Raw genomic sequence first — 16596 nt, 5'->3', positions numbered from 1 at the left:
CAGTCAGCACTTTGAATCCAACAGTAAAATTAATTTAGCCTGCCTGAAAAATATTTGGATATTTATTTAGGAATGTGGGTGTGCATTTTTTGGCATTGGGATTACAGCATTTATAGGATAGAAGCTCTGTTTGCCTTATGGATATGGTAATAGAAAGAGGAGTCATGAAACAAAACTATATTTACACTTTTCTATTTGGGAGAAAACCTTTGGAATACAAATAGGCTGAAATATGTTAGTGATTTGATTATATTATATTATAAGAAGGAAATTTCAGTAATCTGTCATAAATGTATTATCAGAGTAATTTATGTAAATAAAATGTCTTGATACAGTAACCATTCTGTACATAAACCTCATAGAGATCTGAGGTAGTCAGATGATTGTAAACCACCATACTTAACTATGAAACTAGATATGAAATACTCACATATTTTAATTCTGAGAGTAATTGTAGTGTGATGGTCCACTAACTTGTGTTTATATGGTATGCTGTTATGTTTGTGGGTTTGGGGCTAAACCGAAATTATTATTGGAAATTCTGTAATTACTCAGAACTAATAAAAACAAGTGAAGTGAAGGGGCAGATGCACTTCAGCTGGGCTATCAGTTTGACTCTCGACACTGGCATGTCCCCCCAGAATCATCTTTGAGAGCATGGTCATGTCCCCTTCCCCCTTCCAAGGGCAGGAGAAGAGCTTTCCCCAGTCCAGCCCAGCACCACAATCACACTGTGCTCTGCAGTTACAGCCCGGGCTGTTAGCTTTTGCTTCAGCATTATGGAGCAGAGACAGCTTTACTGGGTGATATGGTGACTTGTCTGGCCTGACAGAACACCAAGCTGCAGACTGCTCTGGTTCCCACATCCTTGCTCTGCCCTCTTGCTGTGCCTTATTCCTAGGTTCTGAGTTTAGCTGGATCCACACTCACCTTGCATTAGGAGCTGTGCCAGCGAAACCGGCAGTAAAGGAGTAAAGGAGGAAGGATGGAGAGAGAAAATGTGAAACCTTACATTGCAGCTAAGCTACAATTAGTTCCCATGGTATTGCTCATCTTCAAAATCTATGTTACTGTAGTAAAATATTTAAATAGTGCTAATTTATTTATAATATTGATGGATTCAGGAACTTTTAAAAGTTCTGTAAAAGTATATCTGGGCTTTCAAAATAAGTATTCTTCAAAATAAAAACATACTAGTCATTTTTTATAACAAAAAAAAGTGATTGGCGTTTCCTGTTTTTAACTGGAAAATATAAAATTCAGAAATGTGAATATACAATTGGGAAATACAGGCAACATTTGAAATACAGCAGCATAGTATTTTCTTCAAGCTAGATGTGCTTAACTCATAGAAGCTTCGTGTCCAATTAATTGCAAGTTAGTCTGGAAGTCAAGTGGTACCACCTCAAATCTGTTGCTGTGTATCCTTGGGCACAATTTATTTCCCCGTGGTTGCTTTTGGTTGCTGCAGAGCATTCTATGATTCTATTCTGTTCCTCTTGCCACTTACTTTTTTACTGTAGATAAAAATATATTTCTCTTATTTCTTTATTCAGTTCTGGCTTTGTGTTACAAATTAATTATTTAGGATTCTCCAGATATCAAAATAGTATGGTTCTATAAAACCTGTGTCTGTGACACTTTATGTTAAAAGTATATTTTTTTCTATTTTCCTTTTTTCAAAAATCCCAGTGATGGGGGACAGAGTCTTGAAATATATAATCACAATATCACACAGGCAGCTCCAGTTCTCTATGTTTGAATCTTTTTGGGTTTGTTTGTATTGTGCATGTTTTTAAAGTGATGGAGCAAGCTCCTGGTAGGCAGTGTTTGATTTTCAGTTTGCTGCTGTCTGGCAGGACAGAGTAGAAAGTTTTTCAGTGTTGCATGCAGCACATTCATTCTGGTGGTGCTCCAAAGAGCTGTGATGTGATGCTGATACGTGAGGCAATGTGTTAGTGGACCCTTCTGGTCTGTGTTGAACCTGTCTAAGCGACCGTGGGTGTGTCCGTGAGCAGGGGGAGCTCGGAGCGGCTGCGGGGCAGTGACCGAGCTCAGCCTTCAGCCCAGAGCGCTGAAGAGCGTTCTCTGCCCTCTGCTTTGCCAGAGCCACAGGAGGGGTGGTGTGGAAGGCACGTCCCATTCCAGGTTTCCGGACGGGTCTGCCCTGGCAGCGCAGTGCCACGGCACGGAGCAGTGGGGCAGAACTGAAACTGGGGTGCTGCCCGGTGCCTCCAGTGGGGCACAGGCAACTGTGGGGAACGAGGAGCTTTTCTAGATGGTAGCAGTGAGGGTCGTTTCTTTATTTTCCAGTATTATCATCTGGGGATCGTATTGAGCAAAGTCCTCGCTTTTGTCTGTGTGCAATTAAAAAATGTTCTATTATCATTATTGTTATTATTTTTAATATGATACCCTGGAGTTTTGATTTTTTAATTTTTGTAGACCTTAGAAGTAGTTATGTAGTAAATGTAGATTTTAGAGTAGCAGCATATTATCCCTTTACCCTTTAACACACCAATCACACATAGCAAACCCTGTTACCCATTCCCCTATCAACTCCCCTAAATTCCACTGGCCTGTTTAGTCTCTTTTTCAAGGTAGAATTGTAGAGGACACCCTAAAATCTACACAAGAAGATATAGCCATAGACACAACAACCTTCAGGCCTAGAATTCTGGGAGGCCTCCAAGGACATTACGTGCTCTGAGGAAGATGAAGAAGAGGGGGTCCCAAAACGCCCCCAGACCCAATTCCCAAGAGGCAGAACCTGGGTGGTGGCCGGACAGGGATTGGGTGAAAATCATTATAAAAACTGTGGACATCTCTATTTCAGGAGCGTGGGTTGGGGGTGTTCTGGAAAGCTTGGGGACTCATTAAAGCCTTTGTATCCTTATCTCCTACCTAATTTGGCTTGGAGTTTTTTTTTTCCCACACAACCATTTAGGCAACAATATTAATATTCTATAAGGTACTTTTTAGCTTGAAACAAATGGCTACAAGTTTTCTTTTCAGTTGTGCATTATGCTCTTTAAGCAGTTACAATAAATGCCATTTTATAAATGCTATGCCTCCTGAAGGTTGTAGAATGCATTTTATTAAACATGCTTTACTCTAGACGTTTCAAGAACTATATTATTTTCAGATCTTGTGGTGCTAACTTCAGAAACAGAAAGTGAGGATTTTTTTTTAACTTCAGCTTTAATTTAGTACTTTGGGGAATGTGTAAGTAGTTTTTATTCTAGATGCTCCATAAAAGCCTAAGAATATGGAATTAGAAAGTAGTGTGGTTAGTAGTGCTTGTCTAATATAACAACTTCCTCAAAACAGTCTTTTTTGTGGTAGCATGGTAAAAACCTTCACTAGTTTAAAAAAAAAAACATTTTCATGCACTGAGAGATGTAGCTTGTAGCAGCAACTCTGAAATTCACAGAAGAAGATAATACTGTGAAAAAATGTCTTGGACAAAAATGAGTGCAATACTGTTAAAGACAGAGGCAATAAAATCAATTTAATTTCTGGAATTTAGTCTTGAAGATGTACCAAGAGTCTCAAAGCACATCCAAAAGGTATTGCCTGCAAAGAGGAGAGAAAAGCTTTTTGAAAATTAGCTCCCCGTGTCTTGCCTCTAGCAATTGCATGCAGCAACCTGCTCCTTCTCTCTGCCACCTTCAGTATTCGTAGTGATTGTTGTCATAAACAGTCTGGGATCCCAGGTGTTTGCATTTATCAGCTGCTGAGCCTGCTTGGTCTTGCTGTGTAGAATCCTAAGAATGCTAATCCTGAAAAAATCTGAGGGGTTAGTAAGAGCTGATCTGAGAGTTACAGTTTAATAATGGCTATGTAATAGCACCCATGAATTAAGCAGTAAATTATAGAGTGGCAGTTGTGTGAGTTGTTTCTTTTTAATACCTTATTTTCTTTCATTTGTTTATCAACAGCCACAAGCAGCGAGCCATCCTGCCATTTTCAGAGTTGTAAATGAAATTTTCAAGTAAGTTTTGAAATTATGGTGGGGAGAGTTTCAAGTGATCCATTTAAACATTGAGGTTTTCTTCATGAGAAAAAGCAGTATTGTAGTCTGTGATGTATTATAGTTTCAGGATGTCTTTTTCTTTACCTGTATTCTTTAAAGTCCCCTTTTATGTAGTACACTGCAAATAATGAAAAATGTTTAAAATCTTGTGAAGTTTACATGAAAGTTACATTATGAGATAATTGGTACAGTTACCTACATTGTATTTTAGCCTTTTAAATTTACAATTTATTTTGTACTTCAGTAGAGACTTGTGGCTGAAATATGATTTCACGGTGAAAATTATAAATGCTGAAATGGCTTGACCCATGCCAGCATGAAGGTGTAATTTAGCAAAAACATTTGCACTTACCATTGTAGCCTCTTTTACATTATATTAAAGGTCTTCAGGATTTGTATTAGATATGCTCTTAATGGCATTAAACTATTGATCTGCCTGTGAATAATGAGTTTGGTTTCGAATGCATTAAAATTATGTTGAAGCAATATATGCTGGTTACCACATGGGGGCTTCCGATCCTTTCTACACTGTTTTTAGTGGCTTTTTCTCTGTGCTTCACTTGCCTTAATATTTTTAAGTAGATCTCCTGCCAGGGCTATCAGTATTACAGATTTGATACAACAGTAATGTATTTAGTGACTGACTTCCTTTGTTCATCAGGTGTTTTCCTTCTTAAGAAAACAGGGCTCCCAGGACATGTGTTTGGGGCTGTCTGTGTGTCTGTGTGCGTGCTTAGGTTTGTGCAGGCACTGACAGAAGAGTCTGCTGTAGAAACTCTGTATTGTGGGAGTGGAGGCACTTGGCAGCTCTTGCCCTGCAGTCCTTCCCGTTGCTGTGGTGTCTGCACAGCTGCGTGTCTTCTGAGGAGCTGAGACCACTCACTTCCCCAAAGCAAGGAGCACTTAGAAGCTGATGGCACTTAACAGGCCTGTACTGGTGTCCTAGGCTGAGGCTGCATGTTGGGATGGTCCAAGGAGACAAAATTTGTTCAAGCCTCTTGGCTTGTTTAGGGTCATGGCGTATAAAATGTTTTCTGAAAATAACATGAGACTGCGTAGCTCTCTTGCATCCTTTCCCCTCGGTAGATAGTGGAAATGGATGAGATGCTGTTTCTTTGCTGTTTCTTAGCTAATGCAGGACTTTGTCCAGCACAGTATTTCCTAATAAAACTTTGCACTGCTATTTATGTTACAAATTGTCTCTAAAAATCATCATGCTCAGCCTACATTCCTGCTCTCTTGTTTGCTTTGAATTGTTTCTCTGTAGTGTGCTTATTCCTCTACACTGTTGATATTGATATTGTAATATATTTTAAAAATACCTTGTTTCAGGTCCTCTTGGTGTTTACATCAAACTGTATATGTTACCTAGATGCTGCAGACAAATTGGTTTATGCAACTTTGTGTTTCTTTTTGTTGTATTTCTCTGATATCCTTCCAATAATTATCAAGTGGTGTGCAGACGTTAAGATTTAGTCACATGTGAGATTTTAAAGAACAGCTGATAAAGAACTTGTGGTTCCTTTCTTGGAAACGGTTATGTTTCTATAGCTGGCACAAAACTTCTTTTATTTTTGGGGATAATGTCCTGTTAGAAGGTTGGATCTAAGCATTGTGACTTTTTCTGGAATAACTTCTCCTGCCATTTGCATACATTTATTGAGGTTAATTGTGCTAAATTATTTTATCACAGGGATATTTCCTACTGTTCCTATTTCCCAGTCATGTGTCTGCGTATGTATTGTAGATGTTTACTAAATCTAGCTTATTTTCTTTTACTAGTTGCCCACAGGGTTTTTTTCTTAATTTAAAAATAAAATCTAAAAAGCCTATAAAGTTAGTAATTCTGTTAGTGTCCACACCAGTGTAATGAGCTCAGACACACCTTAAACCTACAAAGAATATACCTTTTTTTTTCTTCCTTTCAATTAACAGTGATGTGATGGGCAGACTACCTATCTGATATGTTATATTTTAACTTTTCAATGCTTAGGAATGCACTGCTGGAAACTGATGGAACTTCAGAAGTTATGACCATAATACAGGTGTTTACACAGCTCTTCATTGAGGCTCATCAGAATCAAAACAAGCAGGTAGTCCAGATCTCTTTCTTAACTTCTTTTCTGTGACAAAATACAAAATTTCACAAGAAAAAAACCAATTTTACTCTTAAGAGAGGTGACTGAATATAATGAGCTACATAAAAGCATCTCTCTACAGCTGCATAGATATGCCAAAGTTCAGATCAAACATTTTCACCTGTGCTTAAAATTATATTGTGAAACCAATATGTAAGAGCAGTTTACCAGCTGTACCCTGGTACAGCCAGGCTCAGTTCCCCTGATGCTAAAGTTTCTGGCTGTGGAGTGAACATGATCATAAGCACCCATCTTCGATAAAAAGGATGAAAAACACTAGATGCATTTTTCTTTTGCAGTAGCAGGGTCACTGATAATAAATAAAGCAGAGAAAACAACCACATCCCCAGTCCCCTAAATAATTGTAAGATACTGAATAGTCATATTTATCTGTTCAGGAGGTAAAAGACACAATACATACTGATTTCAGTTTCTGGTCTTCAATACTGGCCTCTCAGAACTTTTACTTGGTCCAGATCTTCAAATTTCCCAGCTTAATATCTCCTCTGCACAGATTTTTACACAGGTCTTACTGTACTGAATTAAGTTGAATTACTTTCCTATGTGTTAATTTAAACAAGAGCAAAATCAGTTTCTTGTTTTTCAATTTCAAAATACAGGCATGAAAAAGTCTTGCCTTGTTTATAGCTTGCAAACTTGATTTCAGGTTCCCAAATCACACTGTCATTTTGTTTAGTTTTTGAACTCCATATGATGCAAGTTTGGAAAGTACTCTGTCATTTAGTAGCTTTCACTGTAGAGTTAAGAAAATTTCCAGTTCCTTTTATTTTTGCACCTTTTGGGGAGATGTTAGTTAAGGAAATGGTTGGGACTTCTTGTAATTAGGGACGTACTGGCCTTTAATTAGCAGCGTGGTTGAGTCTGTCTTCCAGTCTTGCTTAATACAGAGTGCTGTACATTTTAATCTCGTGCCACCCTGCCTGCATGGGTGGCAGCACACTGTGTAGCCAGAGGTGGGAATCACTGGGTGAGAACAAGGTGAAGATTCCACACCCATCAGCCACCCACGAGCTAATCCTGTTGCTCAGGTGATGCATTTTCTTCAGGGTGAAAGTCCTTCACCCACTGGCATTACAACATGGACTACTGCCAATTTTTCTGAGGTGGTTTTAAATACTGAGTTTCCTCTATTTAACTTGTATGTTGCTTAATTCATGGAGTTCTAATTAAAGTGTTATTTTCAGTACTGGAATTTTAAAATCCCTTGTTTCACAGTATATGAGTCCATAATGTTAACTAACAGTTGACACGCAAAAACACAATATGGATTGGTTCCTAAACTTTAGGCCAGTCAGATGTCTGATTTTTTTACTGGTCATGCCATCACTACACATATTCCTAAGGCACCCATCTTTGTGGTGTCTGACTGCCCTTGACAGGACATGAAAAAAGTGTAAATGGAACATGGGGTTTAAACCTACTTAGGAAAAAGCACCATTTCTATAGCAGTGGAAGAAGAAATTTAGGAAAGGGTGTACTGAGATCACTGTTAGGACATGTTTCATTCTAGAATATTTTCTTCAAGTTTGTGGTGGTAGTGAAAGCTGACCTCAGGAAAATTGGGTCATGTTGCTTGTAATTTTATGAAGTTAAAGTTCATGTTTTTATTTCATGGAAATTATAATTTCTTCATGAGTTATTTTTCCTTGATCATTTCAGAATTATCATTAGTTTTCAGATTGGAAACTTTATTTTAAATACCTGGATAAATATTTTAAACCAGTGTTCAACATTATTTCCTATTATACATTATATATCCTCTTGATAAGTAGACCTTTAGAGCATTACCATACCAATGATACATAGACTGTCTGAGAAGAGTGTATATATTTGTGCGCTGAGTCGGATCCTAAGAATTTTAAGTTTGCATTTTTGAACAGATGGCAGTAAAGTCCTCAGAGTCTATAGATGTTATTATTTCTTAGTTTAATATGATCCATGAATCTGTTTACGCTGGAAAATGAAGTTAAACTAATTAGTATCTCTTTTAACTTCTGCATATTAAGGAGAAAACAGGGCAAAAGCCTAAGACTATTAAAATGTTATTTTTTTCCATGCTCTGAATCTTTTTTGATGCATATACTTTTAAAGTAATTACTTCTCATAAGCATTTCCTAAATATCCCCTTTCTTTATGCAAAATCCTAAAATGAAGTATGGTGTTAATTTTCTGTTCTCTTGCTTCAGTCTGCATTGTTAATTACTACCTTAGATGAGATTGTTCGCTGTGAGTTTGTTTTGCAAACTGACCAGAAACCATTAAAAGAGTGATTTTGTGTCTTTTAGCATGCATTTCCCTTGAAGGCATACTTCCCTTGCCATCACCAGCCTCTCGTAAGAGCACTACTCAGACGTCCTTCTGGTAAGTTTATTCATGAACTATTTGCAGCATTACCCATCTGCATGGTCTGTATATGTCTTAAAATAACTTTAAAAGGGAGGAGACAAACATTTGCCATTTCCTAAATAGGGTGTGTTTGACTTAGCAATTGTAACAATATTCTTTTAATGGATTTTTCTGCTGGAACATCCACTTCTTATTAACAATACTACAGACATGACTTTAACAAAAACTAAACCAGAAGTGAATAACAAAGAAAGAGTGCCTAACTGTGTAGGAATTAAGCCATGTTACTGGGATCTATATACTACATCTCCTTATCAGTACTGGGATCTATATACTTACATCTCCTTATTGTCGTAATGACAATTTTCATATGTCTATTACAAGAAACAGGCTTTCTGTTGGTCTCTGAAACTTGAATTCTGCTGATATTTTAGACTGCAAACCAAATTTTTTTTCAGGTTTCCATTCATATAGATCAAGAAACCACTTTTCAACATAGTTGAATTAATAATAATAATAATTTAAGCTCAGTACAAGAGTCTCCAAGAATGTTACTCCACTGATTATATATTAATATTGAGGTAGCAATTACACAAAGGAACATCAACCTCATTTGAATATTCCCAGCCATACTTCTTCACATGGCCTTGCCACTGAATTGTTCTAAGAAACACAGTAATAGATATTGTTGAAAATGGGAAATTTTAAGACAAAATTTTAAATCCTCTGTGATAACTGAATCCAGTTGCAAAAATTTCAAAGCTAGCTTGATGCAGTTAGTTTCACTGTTATGTTATAGTTGGACAGACTAGGATTTTAAAAGTTTTATTTTCCTCCTCCATCCTCAGAACTCCCAACTACATCTTGGTGTCAACACTTGAAAAACATTTCAGATACGCTCAAAGCATTAGTAGAAGATACAAACATTAGGTAAGCAGTGTAAGATTTTCTACCTTTTTGTCCTTTGCATGTTACCTTTCAAAAAAGTCATATCATTTGAAGTTTTTAGTGCCTACATTTCTTCACTTTCTTATTATTCTCTAAAGGGAGCTTTGTTTTAAAGAATAGTAATTAGATTACTTACTGAACCTGAACTTTGCCTCTGAATAAACAAAATCTTGTCCTCCTTTCAACAAATAACTAGGTGTATAATGGAAATGCTTACTTGCCTATTCTCCCACTTCTCTTCAAAAACTTTTAAAACTGTTTTATGAAGAAGCTGGGATTGCCTTTCTGCAGGGTTGTGGAAACATCCAAACTTCAAGCTTCTTGACTATTTTCATAAATAAATGCCTGCCAGACTGCAGTATCATTTGTTGCATTACTCTTTGAGCTGACACCCCATGTCTCTGACCCGTTGCCCTCGGCTTTTTTTTTGTTTTTGTTGTTGTCCAAATAGTTGCAGTAGTGACAGTTATTGTTTGTCTACATGAATTCTGCTTTGGGAGGGGACTGTATGAAAAGACTGAAAAAACATCCATGTCTATGTGCTGCTGCCCTGTAATGCTTTCTAATCAGAAGTGTGATGAGATGTGATGAGATAGAGCTCAGATGCGAGTCTGCTTAGCTCCACTCTGAGAGTGAGCTGCCCAAAGACTATGTTAAACAGCTTTTAAATTCAAAGAAACCAAATTAATTTTGATTTAAAACTTGAGATATTTCACAGAAAACACAGATCACCTAGGCCTAACAGACTTGCAGAACAAAATACCCAGCTGTCTCCCTGTGTCCTGGGAAAAGGATACTTCTGACCATGCTTGGTTTCAGTTAACTCGTGGGGGCTTTCCTTTGTTGCTGAGTGGCAGAAAAAAAGCTTTTTTTATTTCCCTCTGAGACCAGGCTGTCTGCTAGCAGCTTCTCACTTTCTGTATGAGCTGCAGTTCGGTGCTGTGCCTTGCCTGTTTGTCCCTGAAGTGTGTCAAATCTCTCTGTCCTTGGAATGTGACCAGGAGCTGACCCTGGCTGCTTCAAGAAACACATAACTGAGGCTTAGAACAAACAAATAAAACAAATACCATCCATCATAATGCATTACAATAATATAAGCATGTCTGTTCTCCCTTTGTTAGCAGCCCTTTCTTAGCTTGTATTGTCTTTTTCTCCTTTGCCTTGATAGTACACTACTTTGAATAGTATTGTGTTTGCCAGAATATACTCTTACTGCCTTTAGAACTCCTACGTTTTCTATCAAACTCCTCTCAGTTACAAAGAAAACGGATCTAACACATTTTTAAATGCTAATATCCATGAGGAAACTATTCAATTTTCTTTTATTGCTTTATTCCTGATTCTACATGCTTTCTACTTAATAAGATTTGCAGAGGAGAAAAAAATACTATTATACAGCATATCCTCTTGCTTATATTCAATCCTCTCTTTTATATAGGTTGGTTTTCAGTAGTCATATTTTACATCAAATGTGAATCACAGAATCACAGAATCAGAGAACCAGACAGGTTGGAAAAGACCTCCGATATCATCAAGTGCAACCCTTGATCCAACCCTGCCGTGGTTCCCAGGCCGTGGCACTGATGCCACATCCAGGCTCACCTCAAACACCTCCAGGGACGGTGACTGCACCCTCTCCCTGGGCAGCCCATCCCAATGGCTGAGCACTCTCCATGGAAAAAACTCCTTCCTCATATCCAACCCAAACCTCCCCTGGCACAGCTTAGACCGAGCCCTCTTGTCCTGCTGCTGGTTCCTGGGAGAAGAGACCAACCCCACCTGGCTCCCCCCTCCTGTCAGGAGTTGCAGAGAGTGCTGAGGTCTCCCCTGAGCCTCCTCCTCTCCAGGCTCAACAACCCCAGCTCCCTCAGCCTCTCCTCACAGCACTTGTGCTCCAGTCCCTTCCCCAGCCTCCCTGCTCTTCTCTGCCCCTGCCCCAGCCCCTCCATGTCCTTCCTGCCCTGAGGGGCCAGAGCTGGACACAGCACTCCAGGGGTGGCCTCCCCAGCGCTGAGTGCAGGGCAAGAATCTTACAGCAAAGTGCTTTCTGTGTCCTTCTAATCCAGATTTATTATGATATGTAGTCATCTCAGTGAACAGTAAATGTTATATTAAACCAGAAATCAACTCATGAACCTTTTGTGGGGGCAAGTCCAGAAAAAGTGAAGGGCCACTTTTGGCAACGACAGTGGGACACAGGTAAGGCAGAAAAAGCAGTGGGGTCAGAAGTGGAGGGTACATGAGTCCAAAACAGGCACTGTAAAGTGTTCAGATAAGCTATGAGCTCATCATGTTCCCCAAATGATGTGATGGTCTCAGACAACTTCATTAACTCCTGAAATATCTAAGATCTCTTAGAGTTTCCTGGGAAAGGTGGCACAGCAGTTTTGGAGTCCCCTGGAATTAAACATAAGAAAAACCTCTATTCCAAGTTTTGCAAAGTTTGTTAGGAATAATTGTTCCTGGCTCTTAATCTCCTAGTTGTCCTTCTGTTTGTCCTTCCATACCTAATTTAACTTTTTGTTTCAGAGACACCTACCATTAGTTTGCATCTCCCCATTACTTCTCTTGTCTTTAATCTTCTCTAACTTTAGAGGACTGCATGTGAGAAACTGTAGAGATGAGGGGTAGTCCATTCTCACCTTTCTTACTGCAATAACCCTGTTGTAAACACCATCAGAATTTTCATTAAAGAGGACATGAATTTGAAGAGTCGGGAGATGAATATACTTTAAAACTTTACGTTTAGTCCATCTAAAGGTAATGGCTCATGAATTATGAAAAAAGATGTGCTTCATAAATTACCCAAAACCAGAAAATAACCCCAGAAAGCAACAAAGTGGAAGGCAACAGTGTGTTGGAGTGTAATAATTGATATATGATTTAGAGTTTAGAAAATCCTTCAACTGGAGAGTATAAACAGTTAATTTTATTATATTTATTTTCATACGTGGTATTTTTTCACAGTTTATTAGAAAGTGATGTTGCAGATAGTCGGTTATGCTGTCAATCTGTAGTAGCAGAGTGTGTGTCTGTCTCATTTGATCATGAATTCAGATAATAGAGTAAACAGCACAAAGCAGATAAGGCATTGTCTGTTGAAGAGTGGTTTAAATTTAAAACTGGCAGCACCCTTTGCAGTTAACTTAAAATAATTAAAAATGTCAAATAATGAAAAATACTTAATTTTATCTTCATTATTTTCCAGTTCTCTCACTGACCTTTTTGAAATCTGGTTTTTGGTTGCTTGCTTTGGAGAATGGCTGGATATTGCAGCAGAACAATTACTGAAGGCTGCTGTACAACCAGACCCTTTGCTGTGGCTGCTGGCATTTTACTACTGTCCTCAGAATGAAAACCAACAAAGGACTCAGGCAATGGTGGGTGATGTACGGATAGTAAGTGGCAATGAGCAGTCAATAGTCTATCTCATTGCTATAAAACTAATCATGCACACCAGAAAAAATAAAGGTATTGACTTTACAAGGTCTCCAGGGAATTGTGGCGGTGGAGAAGTAGAAAGATGATGGTTTTGAATTTTTTGTCACATTTAGAAAACATTATTCCTCTTTTTACAGTATGTTATTTAGGTTAGGCTTTCTTTTGGATGAATTGGGGGGGGTGCTTTTAATCACAAGTAAAACTACCCTGGTGATGGCATTTTTTAAATCAGTGTGGCAGAATCCAGCATTCCTGTGTTGTGACATCTTCTGAGAAGAAAACACAGGAAATCACAGTAGCTGAAGCAGAAAAAAATACTTATCAGACACAGCCTTGAATCCTAACCTTGCCTATCTATTCTGATTTCTTTTACATATATTTACTGATTTTTGGCATGTGTGATAATGTAATAAGTAGGTAATACTCCCATATGCTGTATTTCTAACAGAAGGAACAGTGTTCTAACCTTATGCACTTTACTGCAGGAAGAGTGCTGTGTGTCTGTGTATGCATGCAAAATACATGAAAGCCTTTAACTGAAACCTATTATGCAAGTTTGAACTAGCCTAAGCAATCTAATCTACAAAGTCCACATTCAAAATTTGGCTGCAACTTCTCTGGTTTTCCTTAATTTGAAAATGGATTCTGTTTGATTTAAAAATGCAGCTCAGTACACGACACTTTACTTTTACATTTAATGGTCCATGTACAACGGTGTATTGTGCAATATTTTATTTCCTTTCCTCCCCCTCTCACCACCCAGATGGCACTACAAACACAAGATCACATCCCAATCAATCACTTGTGCAATTTTTTTTTAATTTCTTACAGTCTAAGGGGCTGGGATGTTGGCTGAGCGGAGCTGTGTTAGGGCTGTGGTGAAGTAAAGAAATCAGGTTGGCTTTAGAACGCAGTTTTGGGAAAGAAGGCAATATGTAAGCCATAAACATGAGTGGATGAAATTGAAGCACTACAGGTGCAGATCAGTGTGTGGAATATTGTTCCAACTCCAGCCCTAAAGAATGAAGTCACTTTGTCCCATATATGAAATCATTTCCATGTGTGTCCCCTATTCTATCAGTTTGTTATTCTGTCATAATACATGACAAACTTCAGTGAGAAATGAGCTTTTCTACTGACAACCCATGCAGTTACTCACCTTGTCCCAGAGTTCTGATATTTCAGTTCATTATCATTCTTTTCTTAGGTGGCTGAACTAAGACTTTTTTTTTTCTTTTTTTGCATGGATCAGGCTACTCCAGAGACATTCCCAGAGTTCCATGCAAACCCTCTGCCTATGTCTGGGTGTTTGCTTTTTCTCTGAATTAGCCCTTTGGCAGTTTCAAATGAAGTGGTTTCCACCTGAAAACCCCTGCACCATTCACCAGTTAAGGATTAAGATGGCATGGGAAATACTTTTGCTGCTCACTAAACTTCACTCATATGTGCAGGACTAAATACTCTGCTTCTCAGTGAATTTGTTGGAGTCCTTTTATAACTTTAGGTTCTGAAACATTGAAGGAACACTTGGAGGTTGGCACTGAGACTCCTGGGGTACATGAGCTCTCGGAGCAGAGCCGGCTGCTGTCCATCTGCAGTCTGGCACATAGGGGGCACAGAGGGGTAAAGAACCTTGAATTCCAGCTACCTTTCTGTAGATTCTGGTATTCTTTGTGCCTCACATGTAATTGTGGCCTTAATTCAAGAATAGCAGCCTTTTCAGATTGCTTGATGTGAAATTATTAAAGGTGTAGGTCAATGTCTGAAACAAAATTGTCCCAATGAATATGGATGAGAAACAGGTGTCCTTTTCCTTTGGATCTGCAGTGGTGTATTTTTCTATTGCTCCAGCAATTACTCATTTGAGTATTTTCTACAAATTTGTTTGGTTCATTTTTAATAAAGTGAACAGAATTATTGTTAGGATTTTTTGCAGTAGTTGCTTATAGGGTTTTTTCCATTATGTAGGTGCCAAAATCTTCTGTTTTCTACTTTCAGTAAAAACTAGGTTTTATTGGCTAACTCACAACATAAAAACATAAGTTGCAAACAACACAGGAAGAAGGAAAAATCTCCATTCTTACCAGAACATTTTATCAGCTGAGGTCAGGTTGCATGGGGATTTAATTGATTTATAGCAGCAGTGCTGAAATGAGCCCTTGAGGAGCCTCTGTTCTTTTTCCCACAATGCAAAAATCTGACCACGTTCTGCTGAGGGACTTTCTCCATTTCCTTACATTATTAAAAAGGTAAAATCCTGGCTTGACGCCTGTCTGCTCCATTTGTAATACCAAAGAAAATAAAAAAATCCATTCTGTCCACCTCTCTGTGTGTGTGAATCAGTATAAAAGAAATGTGTACAGCCCTTCCTTCCCCGTTTTCCCAGCTAAACTCAAACTCTTTTCATGTTTGGGTAGTTTCTGCCAAGGGTTCAGTTTCCTTTTAGTGAACAAATCCAAAAGAAAAATACCACAGATTTGACCTTTACTCTTCTCTGATCCTGTGTCCTTTGAAATCATTTCCCACAGGTAGAAGTTGAAGCAGTCTACAGTCATCTAATGATGCTCTTCAGCTGTGCAGACCTTTCTCTCAGAGATCTGGAGCCTGCTGTGCACAGGATAACGGGTACGGAGCAGTGCTGTATCCAGCATCTTTTGACACATCTTCTGACCAACTTTCTACTCTTTTCATCTGGTGGACATATGGTTGCCCAGGAATGTATTTACCATGTAAGTGTTTCTTATTTTTTTTTTTTTCCCAGGTTATGTATTTTACTATTTTGGATTCAAGTTTCTACCTTTTAATAAAGAAAACACGTAACAGAGAATTAAGGAGGATTGTCTACAACAGCTATACCTAACTTGCTACAAATCTATCTCAGATACGGTCAATATGTTTCCATCACTTCTTGATAAAATCTCACTGAAAAGGTTGCTGTTCTGACTATGCAGATGAAGAAAGCGTTGAAATAGTAGCTTGCAGTTAAGAGATGGCTACAGATCATTTACATACATCAAGATTGCCTGTGCAAACATGTTGATTCTCCAAGTATAAATCACTGCCTAAATACTCCAGCCACTGCAGAGATGCTGGAACTGTCTTCTCACTGTTTTGCATTAGGTAGAGCAGCTGTTTACCAGGTGTTAGAATTGATGGGAGAGAAGCCTGGTGCTTTAGAAAGTCAAAGAGGACAACAGTGTGGTAATTGAGAGAGAAGGAATGACAGAAGAGCTAAGACTGTGTCTCTTAGGGTGTGAAAAAAGCTGAAGAGGAGTACAAGGTTGGAAGCTTGCCACCGTACCTTCTTGTTGTGGATGACAGGCTTCAGGAATACTGGTGCAGACCTCAAGATGTGTTTGTGTCTCTGAAGACAGTGCTGTATCAGTGTGAGATTAGAAATTCTTTCCTAACTATAAAGCCATATTCCTTGAAGAAGTTCACAACTCCTGTGCAAGCATGTCTAAGGCCAGTGTGTAGTTTATACACTTCCAAAGGTTTTTCCCTTTCAGCAGCAGAGTGCTCTTTATAGGGTGTATTGCATGTGTAAGGCATCTGATTCTTATGATGCAGCTGCCTGAGTAAACAGACTAAATATTTCTCTGTTTAGGAAGGGCTAAGATAATTCTCACATTTTAGGTGCAAGTTTAAAAATGAACAAGTTCTTTT

General features: G+C 38.4%; 1 protein-coding gene across 1 annotated transcript in view; it reads left to right on the top strand.

Moving 5' to 3' along the window:
* The window catches only part of FANCC (FA complementation group C), a 68086-nt gene extending 51947 nt beyond the window's left edge, over window positions 1-16139 (top strand). The window contains exons 9-15 of the mRNA XM_050328875.1: window positions 3942-3994; window positions 6030-6129; window positions 8481-8556; window positions 9390-9471; window positions 12698-12869; window positions 15459-15663; window positions 16051-16139. Coding sequence (XP_050184832.1) covers window positions 3942-3994; window positions 6030-6129; window positions 8481-8556; window positions 9390-9471; window positions 12698-12869; window positions 15459-15663; window positions 16051-16139 — 777 coding nt within the window. The remainder of the gene's footprint in view (window positions 1-3941; window positions 3995-6029; window positions 6130-8480; window positions 8557-9389; window positions 9472-12697; window positions 12870-15458; window positions 15664-16050) is intronic.
* Window positions 16140-16596: the final 457 nt, after the last annotated feature.

Source organism: Myiozetetes cayanensis, unplaced genomic scaffold (genome assembly GCF_022539395.1).
Source record: "Myiozetetes cayanensis isolate MyiCay16 unplaced genomic scaffold, myiCay2020 scf4, whole genome shotgun sequence".
Lineage (NCBI taxonomy): Eukaryota > Metazoa > Chordata > Aves > Passeriformes > Tyrannidae > Myiozetetes > Myiozetetes cayanensis.
Note: the sequence above shows the minus strand (reverse complement) of the source record. Positions and strands in the feature narration are given on the sequence as shown.